Genomic DNA, 23218 nt, shown 5'->3' with positions numbered 1-23218 from the left:
CGCCCCCGGGCTCCTGGACACCCACTCCTGCTCAGCCAACAGAGAGTGTGAATGTGGACACCAGGCGGATACCCTCGACTTCTCTCGCCCCCCGCCCCGAAGCCTCCCCCTCCCCCACTCTCCTCCTTCCTTCCCCGCCCGTCCTCTGGTTGGACACCTGCTTCATCGGGCACACTCCCCGTGTGCAAGCTCGGCCAGGTCCTCGTCACCCTGCTCACTACCACCGTCCGGACACGCTAGGGGCCGCCCGTGCCCCTCCTCCACGGCTGCGCGTGGTAAAAGCAGAGACGCCGCTGCTGACAAGTTTATCTCCCAACACCCGCTTTCTAAGAGTTTCATATACTTACCTTCTGTTTTCACTCCGGGGGCGGGGGACAGAGAGGCCGAGCCTCCCGGACTGTGGGCCAGTGCTNCCAGGGCACCCCGGGGCCCCGGCGGCAGGGGTGGGGGCCGGCGTCCTGCGGGGGCAGCCTCGTCCTTCCAGGCCCCAGACTGGCGCCGCTGCTGACCACTTCTGAGGCTGGTCTCCTCCCGGCCGACTCAGGCGCACACCTGGCAGCGCGCAGTCAGCCAGGGCCTCCATGTGTCATCACAGAAGGCGAGGATCAGAGAAGCTCTTCAGGGGGCAGAGCGACCCTCGCCTGCGCCCCGCCCGCCGCTGGAGAGCAGGCTCAGCCACTGCCAAGCCCCGGGGACGTCATTTTCAGAGGTTCTGCCCTTTCTCCAGGGAAACACGACAAAGAGGAAAGGGCCTTAAAGAAATCATTCATCTCTGTGGGAAGATTAAACTTGTTTATTAATTCATGGAAACATCTTCCAACTTGGGCAAAGCTGGTAGAAAAGGCCTCTGACAAAGGAGCTGGGTGGTAGGAGAGAATTTAAGACTTACCCCCCTTAACCAACTCCACAAGGAAACATAATAACAATGTATAGGAACATTTTTACCACATTTAAACAAAACACAATTTCATCCATAATCTTCAAACACGTTTTCCACTTTCAAAGGAGCTGAAGCTCGTTTCCTTGTCCAGACTTTAAGCTATCTTGTTTTAAGTATTTCCTCGCCTGGTCAAGTTCCTACTTGCCTCAATAGGGTCTGCTAGCTTACAGGAGAGCACGCTAATTCTCAGTCCACCCTTTGCTCGATGTGATAAAAAAAACTGTAGGGAGAAAAGAGAGAGAGGAAGTGAACTTTAAAAATCACCATGTATATAAAGCTGACAACCAGTGACTGCAAGAAAACCACCATGAGCCGTTCTGCTTGTGTGAGCACACACGCCAGTGGCCGCTGTGACCCTCCGGGGGCCCCAGTCTCAGGCCGAGCCTGGAAAGAAATGACAGACTTGGCCCCGGACCTTGATTTTGTGAACATCTATGTTATCTGCTTCATGGCATTTCTCCTTGGAAGGAAAGTTGGAGTTTCAAATCCAGTACCTACAAACAGAAGGAGTTTACAGTGTGTTCGGGGGGCACCTGGCCGCCCCCATCAGGGGCGCATGCAACTCTTGATATTAGGGTCGTGAGTTCAAGTCTCGCACTGGGCACGAGATCACATACATTCATACATAAAGTGTGTTCGAGCTAGCAACTGTGACAGATGTTAACCCGTGGTGGTAACTTAATCGGTCAGGCTACGGGGATGGGGACGCAGTGATGCCCTTTATTAATAACAATGTCTCACTTCTGACAAGAAAGCACCTTCACCAGCATTTTCTTTGACACAGAGGAGAAGGGCACATCAGCTAGCTGTCTTACTTTCAAAGCCTACTAGGAAGAGACTATGGTCAGGAAGCCCTGCAAGACTGCACTGGGCAACAAGCCTCCGTGGGCATCTTTCCGTGGAGCACCAGCCCCCTGCCCTCCCACAGCCTGGGTGCCAGGGCGGAAGCCAGGCCATTCTGGCTCATTACTGCCTCATTCTGCAGCACCTTTCAGGGCCTTGACCGAGCGGGTTTTAACTCTAAGTTAAAGGAAACAGACTGTGATGAAAATAATGGTCCTCTCGGAGAAACCCAGACAGTCCACCTTTGTGTCTGTTCTTCCCGTTCTCCTCTGACTTCACTTTTCAAGAACACATTCCCGGTCTCTTCACTCACGAATGAATTGAATTAAATCTTTGATGTGTTCATTTTATTTTTATATGAGAGTCATGGCTTACCCTTTTTGGAAATCATGCTTTGACCCTAACATCAGACTCACAAGCACTTGTATTAATATCACCACGTGTTTGAAAACAGTAAACTACCTTGCTTTGAAATCCCTCCAACTGAACCATTTTAGGTAGCCATTGTTTTGTTTGTTTCTTTCTTTCTTTGTTTTTTGGGGAGGGGGGCGGTCAGGGTCAGAGGGACAGAGAGAATCCCAAGCAGGCTCCACACTCAGTGTGGAAGCTAGTGTGAGGCTCGATCTCATGAACCATGAGCTCGTGACCTGAGCCAAAATCAAGAGCTGGACACAACCAACTGAGACCCCCAGGTGCCCCTATTTTTAATTGAAATATGGATATACAAAATATCCTACCTGTACAGCAATACTTCATTTTTGTCATTTTTAACTGATTCAAAATAATTGAAATTATATTTTATTCTCATAATCTTTATTACATCTTGTGATATGATCATTTTAAGTTTTTAAATTTATTTTTGAGAGACAGAGAGTGAGCAGGGGAGGGGCAGAGAACAGGGAAGACACAGAATCCGAAGCAGCTCCAGGCTCTGAGCTGTCAGCAGAGAGGCTTGAACTCACAGAGGCTTGAACTCACAAACTGTGTGATCATGACCTGAGCCAAAATCTGCCACTTAACCAACGGAGCCACCCAGGTGCCCCTATGATATGATCATTTTATATCTGCTTAAAATCTTTGTTAAATCTGACTTACATACTTTTTAAACATATTCTTTGGAAAAGTACAAAGTCCCTTCAGTTGAGCGCAATTTATCAGTATGTTTGAATCAATTAGGGAAACTATAAGTAACCTGCCATGAATTTAAATTGATCAAATTCATTAGCAACTGGAACTTCCTATTTGGAGGGAAAACAAAGTTGGTCAAAGATGTGAGTATATTCTGCTCTGGGAACAGACGGTATTTACGTGGGTCCATGCACACGGTGAAGAGACAGTGTATTATTGCAATTCCCCGCTTAGACCTAGTGATGAAGAAGTCTGAAAGTAAGGCCCTAGAAATATCAGGGAGGCCATAGGTAACTCCATGTCTGTAACCCAGTCAGATATGCTTGAGGCCACAAGGAAAGAAGCCACTGGAAAACAGGAACACCTGCTCTGAGCTGGGCTGGAGCAGTACAGTGTCCTCGAAGACTATCTCAAAGTATCCATGAGTTCACACCTACTACCATGATTACTAAGATGCCGTCAGCCTTTTTTACTCTCATTCTTTCACAGAACAAACACACTGGTTTTCTAGAGACTGCGGAACATGTGATGGCAACACTGTGGACTGTTAATGAAATGTGTGCTCATGAACGTGTCTTAGATCCTTCTCAATGTTACGTCCTAGTGCAGTGAATACCAACAGATATAATTCTCTGAAACAGGAGCTTGAAAACCTTGAAGAGTGTAAAGGAGAAAAGGTTAAAGACCAGTAGATGGAGAGGAGTCATGTAGGCTGTGACCCTACGCCACCTGGGACCTGGCACAAGTAGCAGTATTTCGTGGTCCCATTTTCTACATTTGCAAAACAACAGGACTTTGTCTCAGGCCTCTCTTTACCCCTTGAATACTAAGATTCTGTGACACACACACACACACACACACACCACCGACACTGCAGTGCTCCTAGCGCTGCTCTGGTAAGAGCGACAGGATCACAGGGTTTTAGAGAGTCACAGAGGCTGAGTGGCGGGATTAGGGCTCAGACCGGAGGCCTTTCTCGCCCCCTCATCCACACGTGTGACTGTGCCGTCTGACTCTGCTCATCGGCTTGAGAGGCACCACCACACTGTGGGGAGGCGGCGAGGACCAGCTTTGACACTACAGCCAGTGCCCTGCCTTAGAGTTAACGTAACAGATTGTGTCTTCGTTGGACTATTTCTTTCTTTCTTTTTTTAAATATCCTATTGTTAAGTAATCTCTACACCCAACGTGGGCCTTGAACTCACAACCCTGAGATGAAGAGTCCCACCCTCCACTGTCTGGGCCAGCTGGGCACCCCAGTTGGTCTATTTCTTTGGTGTCGTGTGGAAATCCTTTGTACTTTATGGGAAAAAACCTGACACCTTGCATTGTTTTCACAATAGCCAAATCCTTCTGCACATCTGGGAAGTGGGCATTATTAAAAATAACAAATGCCCTAACCGTCTAGGTCTTACTCTAGGATTTTCTTATTACTTGAAGATAGAGAGTAACATAGTACTGTAAAATATACTAACTTTTAAATAAATTTTGCTTCTCTCCAGAAGAAGTTGCCACTTCAGTGCAGTTTTCTGTGCATCCGTCATCGTAAGAAACTCATTTACCTGGTTAAAATAATCAAACAAACATTTCTAAAGTCTATATAAATATCTCCTCTTGACACAATGTAAAGCTTCCCTTTGCTCACTGGACTGGGATTTTAGTCACAGAAATTACAGCTCAATTCTCTGAATGGAGGAGGGAAGGTCAGAAAGGCTCTGAACGAAACCCCTGAAGGGAGTCAGGTGCCTCAGCCCAGAAAACTCCCCTTAACAAACTAGAAACCACTTGAGACTGAGGTTTAATGGTAAGCTTCAGGAGGCAGTTTTAACCATAAAAAACAGGTGCCTGTCACAAGCACACACATGCCTAACTATCTGTGGTGGTCCGATGGAGGACGTTGCGTGTGCTGACTGCGCAGGGCTGGCTGTCTACAGCTGCTCGTGAAATGTCGCCACACCCTCCTGCTGCCTCCCAGCTGGCGGACATCTCCCATGCGCTGTTCTGCCCACTGTTGCTCGACTACAGAGAAGGTCTTCTTTCTCCCCTGCAGCCAACAGCCTCCAACACTACTCCCAGCAGCGAGACTAGCTGTGATCGGCAAGCATGCGATTATTTGTTCATTGAAGCAATGTGTGTTTAAATCAAGATTGATTTTTTCCCCAGACCTCTTTATAAATGACTTAATTTCTATCAAATGTTCACTGAAATAACCTATATTTGGGGAAGAGAATTCAATCTGGAATCATTTCTAAACATGCTATTTACCGTGCAGCCTAAAGTCTCCTCAGCGACTCCTCCCGTGAGGCTGCAGGCGTGGAGGGTGCCTGTGTGGTCAGTGACATCAATCAGCAAGTGGAAGCTGAGAAAAACAGATTTAAATTCCAAAGAATCTCTGTTGCAAGTAGTGCAGGTGCCAGCCGCTTCCTTCATAATGTATCCACAGCCCGAGCTGAAAAGAAATGAAGACAGTGATAGCGTGAAGGCATAAAAGACCCGCCTGATCTCTAGCTGAAGAAGCGCGTTCCCTTGAAAGTCTAAACCAGAGTAAGGAAGTTCAGAGCTCTCAGCACAGCGCAGGATGCCAGACGGACATCGAAGCAGGGAACAACACAACGTGCAATCAATCCCATTTCCCACTGCCCTGCCCCCCACCTTCTCCCCGTTGGGGCTCCTTCACCCCTTCCTTTCCCCAAACAGCAGTGGGGCTGACCAGCAACCCTATCTCCTGTCCCCTCCTATTCCTTGACGCTGCAGGCACGTCCATCTAGACTCCCGGGCTCCGGGCTCCAAGGGCAAGAGTCGTGTCTTGTCCCTAGAAAGCCTGGGTTCGACAAACGCTCACATGATGCTTCTGTACTAGTCCCGAGTCAGGCTCTATGCTGAGGGTGTGGAGCCTGCTTGGCATTCTGACTCTTCTTCTCTCTGCCCCTCCCCCACTTGTGGGTATGCACATGCGCTCGCTCTCTCTCAAAAATAAACAATAAAAAATTGTAAATGCTGTCACTTGCATTGCTATAGGACAATGCAACCAAAATAATGTTCTAGTATATTATAACACAACAGCTTGTCATATCAGTTAAAAGTTTCTGACAGTATTATATCTTTATATTTTACAACTACAGAAACACAGAAAATCAAATTTTACCTTAAAAAGCAATTATAGGGGCACCTGAGTGGCTCAGTCAGCTAAGCATCTGACTCTTGACTTTGGCTCAGTCATGATCTCACAGTCATGGGATCGAGACCCCCATCACGCTGAGCAACTAGCCTGCTTAAGATTCTCTCTCCCTCTCTCTCTGCCTTTTTTCCTTGCTCACATGTGCTTTCTCTCTCTCTCTCTCTCTCTCAAAATAAAATAAACATTTAAAAAAAGAAAACCTGGGGCACCTGGGTGGCTCAGGTGGTTGAGCATCTGACTTCAGCTCAGGTCATGATCTCATGACTTGTGGCATCCAGCCCCATGTTGGGCTGAGCTCTCAGCACAGAGCCTGATTTGGATCCTCTGTCCCCACCTCACCCACGCCCCGCCCCTACTCTCGCATGCTCTCTCTCTCTCTTAAAAATAAATAAGCATTTAAAAAAAGAAAGAAACACTTTTTTTTTAAAAAGGCAATTATAGGGGCACCTGGCTGTGTCAGTTGGTGGCATATGTGACTCTTGATTTCAGGATTATGGGTTTGAGCCCCACACTGGGTGTAGAGATTACTTAAAACTAAAATCTTTTTTTTTAAGGCAATTATAGGGCTGCCTGGGTGGCTCAGTTGCTTAAGTGTCTGACTTCAGCTCAAGTCATGATCTCTTGGTTTGTGAGTTCAAGCCCCACATAAGGCTCTGTGCTCAGAGCCTGGAGCCTGCTTTGGATGCTATGTCTCCCTCTCTCTCTGCCCCTCACTCAATCTCTCTCTCTCTCTCCAAATAAATAAGCATTTAAAAAATTTTAAGGCAATTATGAGCTTTCAATCTAAATAGTTTGTCTTGAAAATTTAAGTACGGGTTATTTATTTATACCTTTCTTTCACATACATAACCACTGTTATGTCAAAGAATAGCTTTAACTTCTGTAGAGCTTAAAACCTATTAACAATAGTTGGTCTTTATTTCTTATAAGAATGACTCTGCCAACAATAATCTGCTTACCATCGGTGTCGAACTACAGTTGTGGTTGCACCATCGATGTTCAGTGTAGAGATATGAGCATAAAGAATGCCGTAGAAAGGGTCAGCTCTCCCTTCATTCTTCAAAGCTTTTACCTTTAATTGTTCAACTGTATAGACATCGACTATTGCATTTACTGAAAATAAAAAGCTGTTACAGCTCTCTATGTATTCAAAGATTTCCAAAGGATTAGATCCAAATAGAAAAACTACAAAGTTCAAATGAGAACATGTAATAGGTTCATTTAAGTAACAGAAAAAATTATTATATTTGTTGTATTGAACCTGATTATACAAATGGACATAACAACAAAAAATAAGCAAGAAAAAAAAAGGAAAAGAGAATTTTAACTCATTTTATTTCAGCGAAGACTTTCTGGTCATCAGAAGATGCCAGTAAAAGTGAGGGAAGGCAGGCTCAGAGTGGGGCATGCTAGCAATCTTAGAGGAGAAAAAGGACCCCTATCCAGAATACATAAATAATTCTCAATAATCAATAAGAAGAACAGTCAACTCAATTTTTTAGCTCCCATGAGATTGGCAAAAGGTTTTTAGAAACCTCTAAAAGTTTTAAACAACCTTTTAAAAAGTGGGAATATTGCAGTTACAGAGTAAGAATATGGTATCTTTTACTATGTAAAACAGTACCTCTTAAAAATTCAAATAACATTTAAAGGTTGCTTACAATTTATGGATTCTTTCAAATAACTGTCGATTTCACCATCCAGAGGATTTGTTTCTTTATTTTCTCTTATAAAATTCAACAGGATGTTAGCTTCTGGTGTATCTTAAATTGAAAATGCACAATAAGTGAAAAACAATGGATTACTTTCAAATCACTGTGAATAATCCAAAATTATTTTTCATGGTAAAAAGTGAAGGCATATGAAAACACAAATATGATATTATGCAGCCATTAGCAGCGTGACATAGCAGTCAACTCAGTGAAGAGATGTGACCAGACATTGCTGAAGGGCACCTTAGAAAACTGTGTGGAACAATTTCCTTTAAATATATATATACACATAGGTATGCAAGGTTACCTGGAAGAGCATATATCAAAGAAATGATTCTCTTGTAAAATGGTAGGATTATAGGTGTTCTTTGTTTTCCCTTTTTGCTTTTATATATTTTCTGAATTTTCTATGTATTTCTCTTCTAATCAGAAAAATTTTCTAGGTTTATTTGAAAGTCTTGCTCCTCAAGTTGGGATACAAGGATTCTCAGGAATAGTCAGAATGAGTGCCAGAGGCAAGCATGTGATTCCAAGAAAGGTCTTCCATGTGACTCTGACAGCTTCAGTCCAAGCCCCCAACCTCCAACACTGATGACCTCTCAGCCCTCCCCGACCCACTCCAACACTCTGCAGACCTGCCAGTGCTTGCACCCCTGGCCCCTGAGCCCTGGGGTGGAGGCAGGCGCTTTTTCCTCGTTCCTGCTCAACCGCAAGTCTTATCACTGCTCTTTCACAAAACCAGACTGAAATTCCTTGTGCGCAGGGCTTCGGCCTTTCCAGCCCTGTGTCTCTTGTACCCAGTACAATGACTGTCCTTTCGCTCAGCTGAGCATCCATCATCCATCGTGTCTGGCCTTGTTCCAGAAAAGACTCACATCATCTCAGCGCTTGGCAAATAAAAGGCATTCCACAGATATTTCTAAGTGAGTGAGTGAATGAAAGCATGTTTCTGAAGAACTGACGGAACTGCTGCACTGCAGACAGGAGCAGGGGCTGGACAGAGGCCATGGAAATCCAACCACCGCCCCCTCCGCCCCGCAGGCGCCCCTGTGAAGATGACAAGTTTCCCGGGCCTGCGTGGTGGACACTTACAGAGCAGAGAAAGCCATAAGCAAAGCTAGGATGATAGTTTAAGCCAGTAGAGGTCTTTAATTTCTACATGGCTAGTATAGCCCAGGAAATCAGAAATGAGTCTGATTTAAATATGCACATGTGGGGCACCTGGGTGGCTCAGTTGGTTAAGCAGCCAACTTGGGCTCAGGTCATGATCTCATGGCTTATGAACTTGAGCCCCACATTGGGCTCTGTACTGACAGCTCGGAGCCTGGAGCCTGCTTCGGATTCTGTGTCTCCCTCTCTTTGCCCCTCCCCTGCTCACACTCTGTCTCTGTCTCTCTCTCTCTCTCAAAATACATAAACAAAAAAAAATTTTTTTTAATGTGCACATGAAAACTCACACACCCTCCTGAGTACTCTCCTTTGTCTCTTTGAGAAACAGGTGTTTATTCTAGTGATGTTGGCATTGTTCAAACACTTTGACATTTCACCTTTGAATCTGTTTTCAGAACCAAATAAATAACATCCACTGAATATGCGTCTCATTAACTTAGCCTTGAGTTTTGTCCTATTGAGCTTGATAGCCTTTTCCAACAGACAAATCCAAATGTCCTTTATTTATTTTTTTAAATTTTTTAAAATGTTTTATTCATTTCTAGGAGACAGAGAGAGACAGCGTGAGCAGGGGAGGGTCAGAGAGAGAGGGAGACACAGGCTCTGAAACAGGCTCCAGGCTCTGAACTGGCAGTCAGCACAGAGCCTGACGCGGGGCCCGAACCCACCAACTGTGAGATCATGACCTAAGCGAAAGTCGGACGCCTAACCGACTAAGCCACCCAGGCGCCCCCCAAATGTCTTTTAAAAATTTTCCCAGGCCTGGGGCACCTGGGTGGCTTAGTCGGTTAAGCGTCCGACTTTCGCTTGGGTCATGATCTCGCGGTTCGTGGGTTCGAGCCCCGCGTCGGGCTCTGTGCTGACTGCCAGCTCGGAGCCTGGAGCCTGTTTCAGAGTCTGTCACTCCCTCTCTCTCTGACCCTCCCCTGCTCACGCTGTCTCTCTCTGTCTCTCTCCTAGAAATAAATAAAACATTAAAAAAAAAAAAAAAATTTTCCCAGGCCTAATTTACCCTTAAAGGATGGAGATTTTTTAATCATAGACATTACTCTATATAATATTATTAAAACTATTAATATTGATAAATTATTAAAAATAATAAACCATAATACTCCCCTCAAAAAATAAAAAATAAAAAGGAACTGAAGATTGCCAGTTTTGTCCTAAATCTTGACAATAGATCACGGTTGTGTCACCATCGATTTACAAAAAGCAGCTAGAGCGATCCTTCCAGTGCATGGAAAACGCCACTGCTCTGCTCCAAGTCCTGACCTGGTCCCCCTTTCCTGCGGCCTCTCACTTACCTGTAATACTTCCTGAGACCCATCCTCTCCCCTCTGACCTTGACACCTCCTCCTGCCCGTGCTCCATCAGCGGCAGCCACACTGACCTCCTTGCTGTTCTGCCCACAAGCAGGCACGCTCCAGCCTCTGGACCTTTGCACTGGCTGTTCCTTCTGCCGGCGCTCTTTCCCGTGGTTAACGCCCTCACCGCCTCATCATGTCTTCGCTCACATGTCACCTTCCCAAAGAGGCCTACCTGACCGCCCTCTGTAAAGTGCAACCTGCCCTATACACACCATGTCACTCTGGACCCTCCGGACCCCTTTCCTCTTTTTCTTCTTAAATACTTCATAAACCACAGATGTGTGATCTTTGTTGTTTCTCAACTGTCTCTCCTGCTAGAATGTGAGCGTCGCTCGGGCAGAGACATTCATGTTTTGTCACTGGACCCCAGGAGAATGCCCAGCACACAGCATGTGCGCAGCAGAGGAGATTTCAACAAAGGCAAGCCAGTGCCATCACGTCACCTTCCACGACGCCACTTTCAGGGACACGGGGTTCCTGGGCAGATGTGCAAGATCCAGTGCACTTATGTAGAAAACAGAGTCTTGTCATTTTAGGTCACACTTTAAAAAATTCTGATAACGGTTTGTCAAGGCATAAAACTCTTTATAATGCTCACTCTGTGTTGAAGCTCTGTTAGTGACCAGCAGAGTGAGCTGCTGTTCGAAATGGAACACTACCGTATTCACATCTTCCTGAGACTGTGAAGGGCCATTCCATCCCTGTGGCTGGGCGAGTCATTCTGTCTGCAGTACAAAGCACTCTAAGGACCCTTAAAGGCGCCGACCCCTTATGTCTCCCCAGACCCCACTCCCCAGATGGCGTGCTGGAATAAGCTGTAACTGCTTTCAACCAGCACTCCCGTGGGCCTTATGGGTATTTCATTCATGTTAAGAACTAATGATACTATGTATATGTTCTCAATGCTCCAGGACTAAATTATTGAATGTAGGAAAACTGAATTTATTTTTAAAATAGAAATTTAGATTATCCAATCAATAGCATTGATCTCTCAAAACTCATTAAAAGTGATGATACTTTAAAAATGAATCTGGGGGCACCTGAGTGGCTCCACTGGTTAAGCGTCCGACTTCAGCTCAGGTCATGATCTCACTGTTTGTGGGTTCGAGCCCCGCGTCAGGCTCTGAGCTGTCAGCACAGAGCCTGAGGCCTGCTTCAGATTCTGTCTCCCACTCTCTGCCCCTCCCCCACTTGCTCTCTGTCTCTCAAAAATGAATAAATGTTAAAAAATTTTAAATAAATAAAAACGAATCTGGTTTTTCATATTTCTTTAGTAAAGCTAGCAAACATATAGCTCACTGCAAGTTTAAGAAATAGAAATGTAAAGCATATAAAGCAGTTTTCCCTTTTAATTCAAATGAAAGCCAGCATTGTTTTCATCCTTAAATATACTAAAATGTGATACAGTCCTTTTCCAAATGGATATAAAATTTCAGATAGCCTTTTACCTGGATTAGTTGTAATAATGGTTTTTGAGATGACCGTTGCTGTCATGCAGTTCCGAAATTTGTCAAAATTTATTCTTACGTCTGAGGCAAATATTACTGTTTAGGGGGGAAAAGCCATTTTAAAATTATTACATGTGTGTGGGGAGTATAAAAATGACAAATAATGAACACAATCATCATGGTATCATACCTGTTTCTCGTGGCATCCAGCTCTGGGCAACTAGAATAGATTCATTATCCCAGCTGCATATTTTTAATAAGAAGCAAAAATCAAATATATTAGGAAAAACTGGCAGTGGCCACTTTATTTACCAAAAAAAGATTGTCCTAATGGTTGGAGTGAACAATTCCCCCAAGTTAGCAAGGCACAAGTTCAGGGTGCTGGCTTCTCCTGCGTTTTGCAAGATACACAGTCTATTTCACAAAGCATTTTACGTCTGTGTGACAAATCATTCCTTTGGCGCTATTCGTCTTTAACAACTTCTGCCCATCGATGCCCTCTTTGCCCACTATTTAGGTCACTCTAGGCTGGTTAGAATCAGTGACTACAAGTAGAAAGCCTTTAAAGTTACTCTGTCATACCATTAAGGGAGGGCACCCACATTGGATACACTGCTCAGGGGACTTGATGGGTTGAAGGTCTGTTTCAAATTAAGTGTTTTCTTTGGTGCCCAGGCATTGGGAATCTAGACAACACCACGTCCTACCCTGTGGGGCTTCACGGTGCAGCCTGGGACAACACTTGCTTTTCTACCATCTTCCCATGGCCTGACTCCGGGATGCCACCCAGACAACCGGGGAAAACCTGGCTGGTTTATTACCATTGGGACCAAATAAATCATTGTTTGTGATAAAGCAGAGAACAAGAATGAACCAGTCACGTGGAATACATTTAAACAATCCCATTCTGTCTAAAGATCTCATTTTAAGGTCATCTTACAGCACAGTCTGTAACAAATCCATACACAAGAGCAAAGTTTCCTTTTTAATAATCATTTCTCTCTAATCATGACTCCTCTCCTACTATGAAATCCATCATCTTTTTGGTGAAACAGAAGCATTCTGTCTTGGTGATAACAGCAGGGATTTCACAGTTCAGAACAGATGTGGGAGGTTACCATATCATTGTAAAGGAAGACTCCGTCTCATCATAGAGTTTCACCTCACACCTCTGGCCTTTTCTTCGGTCTGAAGTTGTAAAGTACTTTGGCTCTCCAACCTTAGGGATTGAAGGAAATTGTTATTCTTCACCTATAGTTGTAGAGGTACTTAAATGTTTGTTAATGGAGATATTCAAATCTTTATCTTTCAAACATCAAATTAAAAATATCGAAATAGAAAGAATCACTACTATATATTTGGTGCTTTTAAAAGCATCTTCTGTCTAGGGAGCGCCTAAGTGGCTCTGTTGGGTAAGTGTCCAACTCTTGATTTCAGCTCTGGTCCTGATCTCACAGTTCTTTAGATCCAGGCTGACAGAGTGCAGCCTGCTTGGGATTCATTCTCTCTCTCTCTCTCTCTCTTTCTCTTTCCCTCTTTCTCTTTCTCTCACATACAACACACACACACATTTTTAAAAAATTTTTTATGTTTTACTTATTTCTGAGAGAGAGAGAGAGACAGCATGAGCACGGGAGGGTCAGAGAGAAAGGGAGATATAGTATCTGAAACGGGCTCCAGGCTCTGAGCTGGCTGTCATCACAGTGCCCAACACGGGGCTCAAACCCATGAACCGTGAGATCATGACCTGAGCCAAAGTGAGACACTTAACTGACTGAGCCACCCAGGTGCCCCTAAACAAACATTTTTAAAAAGCATCTTCTGGGGCTCCTGGGTGACCCAGTTGGTTAAATGTCTGACTTGGGTTCAGGCCATGATCTCACCATTTGGGAGTTCGTGCTCCGCATCAGGCTCTGTGATGACAGAGAGCCTGAAGCCTGCTTCAGATTCTGTGTCTCCCACCCTCTGCCCTTCCCTCTCCCTCCCTCAAAAATAAATAAAACTTTAAAAAAATTTTAAGCATCTTTTCTCTAAGCTAGGTATATTTAGCTGAAGCTGTAAGTTACACACTTCGATTGGAGAGGTACAGAAATAATGTGCTTTAAGACTCTTGGGTCTTCTTGGGGCGCCTGGGTGGCTTAGTCGGTTAAGCATCCGACTTTCGCTTAGGTCATGATCTCACGGTTCGTGGGTTCGAGCCCCGCGTCGGGCTCTATGCTGACTGCCAGCTCAGAGCCTGGAGCCTGTTTCAGTCTGTGACTCCCTCTCTCTCTGACCCTCCCCTGCTTGCGCTGTCTCTCTCTCTCTCCGAGAAATAAATAAAACATTAAAAAAAATGTCTTAAAAAAAAAAAAAGACTCTGGGGTCTTCTCAACATGTCAAAAACAGTGCTCCGAGACAAGCCCCTGGGGGGCATCTTGGGGGACTCACTGAGGTTAGAGGGTGTATTTTCAGCCCTCTAAGATCCCCACAGCTTGGCTCAGAGCCTGGTATGGAGTCTATGTGACTAGATGGACTCGGTCCTCCAAGGCCGCAGCACCTCTCCTTGCTAGCACAGGATGATAGCAGTGCCTTCTTTGCCGCCTCCACGGGGATAAGGTGGTGAGGACCAGAGGAGGGACGTAGGGCCGGGCACTTTAACATATCATCTGGTTTGAGCCACAGTGGGGATAAGAAGATCATGGAAGTGGAGGTAAACTCAAGGGCCCTTCTGTCCCCCCAGGGAGTTCTCAAAAGGAAGAGCAGGCCCCTCTGACAGCCACAGAGCAGTGACCCAAGCAGGGGCAGTCGGCTGGCTGCCCCTTATGCTACTGTCACCACTCATGTCCTGGCAGGGCTGAGCTCCATGGGAAGGAGCAGAAGAAAGACACAGCTGCCAGCAGCAGAGCAGGATCTAGAAGGAAAGTCGGAGGAAAGGAAGGACAGCCAGAGCCTGACAGAGGTCCACCATACCACAGCACACAAGAGAATAATAGGAAAAGGATTCTAAAGTGAAGAGAGAGAGGTAAGAAAAAAGAGAGAAGGGGTTAAACAAAAATGTGAAGAAATGGAAATGTAAGAGGGATGGAAGCAAAATGGTAGAAGATATGGGAAAACAAAGAAGTAATGTCTTCTTTGGAAAGAGGGTACCAGACTCACGGTGGTTAAACAGCTTCTGCTTATACTCGATAACCGAGTTTTAGAGAACTCTTATTACATTGTAATATAATGGCATTGCAGGGAACCTGAGATCATATTTTGCCTTTACGTAAGGAGCTAAATTGCTCAGGTGCGCCTGGGTGGCTCAGTCGGTTAAGTGTCTGACTTTGGCTCAGGTCATGATCTCATAGTTTGTGAGTTCAAGCCCTGCATCAGGCTCTGTGCTGACAGCTCAGAGCCTGAAGCCTGCTTTGGATTCTGTGTTTCCCTCTCTTTCTCTGTCCCTTCCCCACTTTCTCTCTCTCTCTCAAAAATAAATACTTAAAAAATTTTAAATAAGCTAAATTGCCCAGAAAGGGATTTCTCCTATTTTTTAAATGTTTATTTGTTTTGAGAGACCAAGTGTGAGCTGCGCAAGGACAGAGAGACAGGGAGACAGAATCCAAAGCAGGCTCCAGGCTCTGAGCTGTCAGCATAGAGCCTGACTCGGGGCTTAAACTCAGGAGCTGTGAGATCATGACCTGAGCAAAAGTCAGATGCTTAACTGACTGAGCCACCCAGGCACTGCTCTTATTTTTCAATATTTTCATGTAGGGTATTTATTCCTCTGTTCCGAATAATATTGAGTGCTCACTCTGGGCAGGCGCTGTGCTCAGCTGGGGCTAGAGTGGAAAACANCTGAGCTGAGATCAAGAGTCAGACACTTAACTGAGCCACCCAGGCGCCCTGAAACCTTACTTTTCAGATCTCTAAATGTCTGCCAAGTGACTAGTCTGTCCAAGAGAGTTTGAAACTTGCTGCGGCAACTATGAGAGAGAGATGATGATGACGTGCCTCTGGTGAGGGGCTCCCCAGCACCCCACGATGCCTGTATTAGGTTACCGGCTGACCGCACAGTGGATATTCTCACCCCCATCTCAGGATACCAAGAGCACACACACGAGTGGAATGCACGAGTTTTCAAACTTCCACTCCTTCAAGAAACTTCTTGCAGATCTTCAAGTCAATGAATTTACCCTTTCCATCCACATCTTTGTTTAACCAAAGGATGAAAAGCTCTCGTATAGTTAGTAGACCATTTATGAGTGTGCTGCATTTAACATTTGAATATGATTTTTTATGCTGCTCATTCACAGATAAAATGCTACTCTGACGTTGATGAGAACTGGTGTCATTTTCTTAATTCAAGTGACTATGGATCAAGAAAATTTACTCCAACTGGTTAATATTTCCCAAACAGAAATACAGTGCTAGAACTCCCCGCCAAAGGGAGGTCGGCTTTACTGAGGCTTTCACTCACCGACTTCACAGCTGCAAGCACGTTAATAATCCTCCCATCTAGACTGTGTCCATTCGCAATAATGTCACCCAGTGAATAGTAATCACGAGACTCTTTAACAGGTAAGTATATCAGAGCAAGGAGCTTGGTGTCCACTTCACAACTGGAACAAACTTTTACAGTGGAGTGATTCTCACTGAGCAATAGTTTACAGCTGCTAAATTGTAAACAAACAAAAACCACAAATAGTTAATATCAAGTGACTTTCTAATAGAAAAACATTTCCAGGTGCACATTAAATTATCTTTCTGGTTGTGATGCAGACTATATTAAGAAAATTTATACTCTCAGAAACAATGAAAAACATTGCACAATATTTTTTGTCTAAATGTATTTTCATTAAGGAAATGTTCTGATGACCAATCTGAGCCTGAGTTCTAAGCATACAAGTTTCTGACCTGAACGTCTATTTTGTTCACTGTGAAACAGGAATATAAAAGCACTCTGAAATGCTGGGGTAAGGGTATCCCGTCATTTCCATCTCTCGACACCCCCTGCCCTGGCTGCATCAGGACCGTGCGCAGACTTCCTCCTATGATGCTCTGTGTGGAGTAGATGCCCAACATCTACGTACTGAACTTGAATTGAGGTGCTCTCCCCATCCAGCCAATCAGGTCCCCTCCTGGAGCCTTTTTCCAGGCCTCTAACCCAGGCCCTCCTCCACACACCCCTACTTCTTCAGGGTTTTACCTCATCACTTCTCACCCAGACTACTGCCTTGTCTCCTAAGCTTCCTTCCCCGCTCAGGTAGCTCAAGTGATGTTCCTCAGCCACAAATATGAACACATTCTTCCCCAGCACGAAGGCCTCCTGGGCTAGCTGTCACCAGAGAATGAAGTTGGTAGGGCACGCAGGGCTGCTCCTCTCCCGAGCTTTCCCTCTCACTGCCTCCCCCACGCTGCTTGCCCTGTATTCCAGCCATAGCAGATACTAGACTATGAGAGTGACACGTATGCCTGCACCTGCACTGCTTTTTAGACCAAATATAGTCAAACATCCACAGTTTTATATGATTCAGCCTACTGTTACCTCTTCTAGAAAAGGCCGGGCAGTTTCATGCTTATTCCCTCTACCAAAAATGCTCTTCCTCCTGACCCTCCCTCCATCCAGTCATCCTTTCATTCCATAAATACCTGCCGAGAGCTATTACGTGCCAGACCCTCGTCTAGGCACAGGGAATACAGTGGTGAGGAGACAGACCTCTGATCTCATGGAGCTCACATGGGTGAATGGGGGACAGAACAATTAATCAGGTAACAGCACAGGACAAGGCCCTAGTGAGGGCGGGAAGGGCTGCTAACACACAGAATAAATGGAGAAGTCCTAAGGAGGTGGCATTTGAGCGGACACTTCACTGAGGAGAAGAAGCAAACAGTCACAGCAGATGGCAGGAGACTGCTCTGTGCGGAGGGAAGTGAAGTGCATGCGCTGTCGGTGCAGGCAGAGCCCAGGGTGTTCAGAAAGTGGACAGAAACCCGTGTGGCTGCACAGAAACGAGACCTGGGGTGTGGAATCCGATGAGGACAGAACGGAAGGCAGGAAGGTGTGCGTGTAGTGGAGACTCTGTCCCACTCAGAGCCCTGTACCAGCCTCCCCTTGCTCTGAACTGCTCTCCGTCAGAAATGCCAGCAGCGGGGAGTGGGCTGCAGCCAGTGGCTTCTGACGACAGAGCCCGAGGCCCACTCCCCTTCCTTCAGGGGAGCCACTCGTGCTCCAGAGCTCCCTCCTGGCTCTGGCCACGCTCGCCTCTCTGCTCTACCCTGACCCCATGGTTACAAGCCGCTCCTGAGAGCGACCACCTGCAGGAAAATGCTCCCAGGGAACATGGACAAAGATGAAGGCACGGAGGCAGAGGTATACCTGCTGTGACACATATACAGGACTTAAAAGATTTATCTTTCCTTCTCATTGTTCAGCTTTAATGCGACTAGAGTCAAATTTGTCTAAGAATGAGAGCAAAAGTAATAAAGACAGCCACTTTTCACGTATTCCTGTATCATCGTAAATTATTTCACAATCAAAGGTAAATATCGTGAAGAACAATTAAACTCCTAATTTTCAAATCGAATCACATCCCTCAAGAAGCTCTCTGCTAACCTGACCCACAGGCCCTGAGCAATGGCGGCCACCCTGGCACAAGGGTGTTGACTCGGCGCTGGAATATTTACCCAGGAGTTGCTGGGCTGAATTTTTCTTCTCTTTCTAATTCCTTTCTTTGGATCAGAGGATTTTCAATTATCACTACAAGAGAAGGAAGAGATACTATTACAAAAGAGTAACTAGATAAATAAAAACGCAAGTGTAGGCAACAACGAACATTACACTGTTATTGCTAACTTCCGAGGCACCGAGTCACCGAGTCAGGGGTGCACGTCCTTCATAGTCCTTTTCTCGTGTCACCAGACACAGATGGCTTGACCATCAGTTTGATCCCAGATGACGTTTCTTTGGCTTTCTGTTTAAATCCCAACATATGACCTGAATTAATATTGCTTTATTGACTAGTTACATTGAACATGTGATGTGGCCATGAGTTGCCCTTCCATAAAACACATACTTTAATTCAACTTCACCCAATTCACGGTTGCCTTGGGAAACAACAGCCGTGGGGCAGAACGAGCAATGCAAAATCCAGCTTCTGGTTTCAGTTCTACACCTTAACAGCTTTATGACTTAACATTTTAGGGTTTCTGTTTCCTTATGGTCTATATTAGACCTTTTTGTGCTCTGTTTTGCGAATTCCTCTTGCAACCATTCCCTGATTATCCCTTTTTACAAACGAAGAAGCTCACAGAGGTTAAATAACTGTCTTAGTTTTATATCCAGAAAGTAGTAGAGCTAGACTTACAATTGTTAATTCAAAAATCTATAATCTTTTCCCTCCGCCACACTAAGATCCTACTTAGATTTATAATTATCGTCAAGCTTAATGCTTTTAAAATCCCTTATCTCATTCATCCTCACAACCATCAACATATGGTTTAATACCAAAATATGTCTTTAGCTGCATATAGCTAACGTACTGGCATTCCTCCAAGAAATGTCTCTAACTGTACTGCCTTCATGGCCCATATGTTCTTATTCAGTTACAGAGACACTACACATGGCTCTGCCACTTCCTAGGAGCCGGCAGTACACATGTGAGTAGGTGCTAAGTAACAGGCACAGGCAGAGCCCCACCTGAGGCCGCGACACAGGAGAGGAGCTCGCTCGTGTGCCTTATTCTTGCCCTTCTTTTTTCCACCGTGAAAGAGAGCTGGTATACACATTGTCTCGTCTCCCGAGCGTGGCCAGAGCTGCCACCCACTGGATGAAAAAGCTCTACGCTTTACCCCAAGACACACCAGCTCACTTAACACTCACAAGAATCTAGGGGGCACTAATTCATAGTTGAGGCTCAACAAGGTTAAAAAATGTTCTCAAAGCCATGATGTAAGTAAACGCTGGAACTAGGATTTGAATCCAAATATGTTTTCAGAATCTTTGTTTTTTATTACAGGACATTGTACCACCAGAGGGATCCTGCGATGGGTAAAGGATACCAAAGATTTGGTATTTGAATCTGAAAGTAAAGCTTCTTAAAGTCCTATTAAAAATTCAAATATTGGGGCGCCTGGGTGGCTTAGTCAGTTANTCTCCTAGAAATAAAACATTAAAAAAATTAAAAAAAAAAAAAAGAATTATGAATCGTGTCTTATTTTGACTCCCTCAAACACTTCACAGGAATAATACTCTAACAGAAAGGGTTTAGGAACCAATGCCCACTCACCGCACTCTCCAATCCTAAAGCTGTCAGAAAGGGATCTGATGTAGCCTTCGCTGCCCCAGGATGCTGCATTTACAAAATGTGCTGGGGAGTCCCGAATGGTAAAACTGAAGGTGTACCTCTCTGATCCAGCATCTACGGGAAACCAATGTTTTCATGTTTCAAGTGAAAACGTTTATCTTAAGTTTGAACAAACAGGGTTATTATGATGACAAACATACTCAAACACATGGTAAAAATATTGTTTCAGATATAAATTCTATAAGTTATGCCTGTATGAATCTCATAGCTGCCAAAGTCGGTAACTCACCCCACTACTGACCCCTCTGTTCTCTTTCCTCAGTGATCTGTGTATTTGGAGGTACATGACACATAGGCCTGAACAATACAGATATTAGCTTAGGTTCTGCATTTCTCTCTTACTGTTATTATTTTAACCTGATAATTCAGATCTAAATTACTTCAAAACAGGGGCGCCTGGGTGGCTCAGTTGGTTAAGCGTCTGACTTCAGCTCAGGTTATGATCTCACGGTTCGTGGGTTCAAGCCCCGTGTTGGGCTCTGTGCTGACAGCTAGCTCAGAGCGGGGAGCCTGTTTCAGATTCTGTGTCTCCCTCTATCTCTCACCCCCTCCTGCTCACATTGTCTCTCTCTCTCTCTCTCTCAGAAACAAATAAAAAACATTTAAAAAAAAATTTTAAGGGGGCACCTGGGTGGCTTAGTTGGTTGGGCATCCGACTTTCGCTTAGGTCATAATCTCACCNGGATGTGGGGGGGAGGGGGGAGGGGCATGGAGGAGGGCACTTGTGGGGATGAGCACTGGGTGTTATGTGGAAACTAATTTGACAATAAACTATTTGTAAAAAAAACAAAACAAAAAAAAAACCCGGTTTCTTGTCATTTTCTGTCTTAATTTTTTTTAATGTTTTACTTATGTCTTAGAGAGAGAGTGAGCAGGGGAGGATCAGAGAGAGAAGGAGACACAGAATCAGAAGCAGGGTCCCAGCTCTGAGCTGTCAGCACAGAGCCCGACACAGGACTCGAACCCACGAACTGTGAGATCATGACCTGAGCCGAAGTCGGACGCTTAACTGACTGAGCCACCCAGGTGCCCTGTCATTTTCTGTCTTAGCTGTACCTGTGCACTTGCATCTCTTAGGCTGAAAATGATCATTAACATGGAGTCCTTACTATGGCCACACAGCCTCATGTGTCATTAAAAATGACTTTAACGTCCTCCCACATATGGCCTTGAATCGAGTACTTTACCGTACAACAGAGAGCATGGCCATTGCTCTTAAGAAGTTCAACAGGCATGAGAAGTTTAATCACTTAAATAGACTTTGTTGTAGTCATAAGCCACACTTGATGAAAAATGAAGCAAAGAGTTAAACAGAACTCAGCTTTTTCTGTCTGGAAAGCCTCTGACATCTGTTTTCCCAATAACTATACCAATTATTTTCTGAAAAACAAAAGGGTTATAGAAGACAAATATTAAACACAGATGTAGATGGTAAATTTAATTTCATGGACTTGTTATATTTTACTGGCTCTAACAAACATTTTTGACTAGGAGCCCTTTAAATATATTTACTCCAGACAAACATCTAAAAGAACTTCATAAATGTTCAATCCCACAAAAAACAGTACGAAGCAATAAGAGAGTTAACTGCTATTACAAATATAATCATTTAATACTTAGCATGTTTCTACTTTTCTTTCAATCACTAGGTGGAGCACAGTAACTGCCCATTGCCATCAATTCTTACTGAACTCATTCAAAGCACATGTATATACAATTTAATTTGCCACGGTCTTCAAAGCTTTCTTTAATATAGGACTTTCTAACAATCCACATAAAATTGCTTAGCTTTGTAATCCAAACATGCTAAATGGTAATATAAATTAGACTGTAACAAAACTTGTATATTGCTGTTAATAAATCTATGCTCTGAAGTCCTAGATCATTTAAATCTTAAAGATACTAACATCTCCTTAAACATTTTAATGATCTCTTTAGTGACTACCAAAGAAAAATTAAATATTAAAGAAGTGCTTTAAGAATAAAAAAAACTACTTTTCCTAAAAGGATAAACCTAAACTTTATTACTAATTGTAGCAACTGATTTTAACCTTGCAATAATCTGTTATATTTAAAATATGTTCAAACTTTCAAGACTACCACATTATAGCTGAGCTTTAACTAGTCTTATTACATTTAGATACACTGTTATGTCTTAAATTCCACACACATGCAGATCACACCAAATTCTGTTGTAAAAATACAACTAATGGAAATATTGAATAAAGCCTTCTAACCGATGAAGAAATTAACAAACAGCTTACCTTTCAAGAAAAACTATAATAGCAAAAATTATTTTTAACATTAATAAACTTTTCATTACACAGTATTACAGTTACATGTAAATTTAAGCCCATTTTAAGAAGTTGGATTTGTAAACGCCAGATATATAAACAACAGACTGCCAGGGCAGGGCAGGGAAGGGGGTGTTACTGGTTTACGGTAATACGATTCCGTCTAGACTTTATCTAAATGTCTTGGCATATTTGAAATGATTGAATCTCCCCAACCCTTCAGTAAAAAATGGATTTTCACATAATATTTCACAAATATATCTGCTGTGTACCTTTATGTCCTAAAAAGAGCCTATTGATAAATATTTAAGTCTATAGCTTATGTACAGTTTGATCAGAGAACAGATCTTCCTGAGTAAAAATGTTTTAATTTTACTATGCTACATTTGAGCTGTTGGTAAATATTTAATTAAAATACTATAACTCAACTTTTGATTATTTTGAACAATTGCTAATCATATCCACAATGTCCTACTCTCTAGCCAAAAGAGAGACTAATTTTCATGTAGGTCACATAAATTCAAAGCAGTTTAGGAGTAGCTAACATCTAACAATTGTACTAATGCAAGGAGTATGTACATTCTCGTCAATTATATAAGCATATGTCAAATGAGTCAATAATGTTGATGTAATATCATGTTACCACATAAAGTTTCATTAGAGAACCACCAAACCACTAGATCTTAAAACCTACCAGATTAGCCATATTTGGATACAGATCTGCAAGTGCAGTGAACGTCTTTGATACAAAGGAGTTTGCCATTCTCTTATCTATATTGTAGAAAATATAACTTCAGTGCATAAATTAAATAAC

General features: G+C 43.9%; 1 protein-coding gene across 4 annotated transcripts; it reads right to left on the bottom strand.

Moving 5' to 3' along the window:
* Positions 1–775: 775 nt before the first annotated feature.
* MEIOB (meiosis specific with OB-fold) lies at positions 776–23218 on the bottom strand. 4 transcript variants are annotated; one of them, XM_077762654.1, is made up of 13 exons: positions 23099–23200; positions 21433–21490; positions 20033–20164; positions 18432–18504; positions 16225–16420; positions 12905–13005; positions 11977–12029; positions 11787–11882; positions 7751–7852; positions 7049–7061; positions 5177–5360; positions 4387–4473; positions 776–1160 (listed from the first exon to the last, which is right to left on the bottom strand). In XM_077762654.1, exons 1-13 carry the CDS (start codon positions 23165–23167, stop codon positions 1050–1052), a joined length of 1275 nt encoding a protein of 424 aa, XP_077618780.1. In that variant the 5' UTR covers positions 23168–23200; the 3' UTR covers positions 776–1049. The 4 variants fall into 4 exon arrangements, with proteins under 4 accessions (XP_077618780.1, XP_077618778.1, XP_077618777.1 ...); XM_077762652.1 differs by having other exon boundaries at positions 7049–7175; positions 23099–23193; XM_077762651.1 differs by having other exon boundaries at positions 7049–7202; positions 23099–23191.

The sequence above is a fragment of the Crocuta crocuta genome, unplaced genomic scaffold, assembly GCF_008692635.1.
Source record: "Crocuta crocuta isolate KB4526 unplaced genomic scaffold, BGI_CrCroc_1.0 scaffold234, whole genome shotgun sequence".
Taxonomy (NCBI): Eukaryota; Metazoa; Chordata; class Mammalia; order Carnivora; family Hyaenidae; genus Crocuta; species Crocuta crocuta.
The sequence above is the reverse complement of the archived record's forward strand: the minus strand, read 5'-3'. Positions and strand labels throughout refer to the sequence as shown.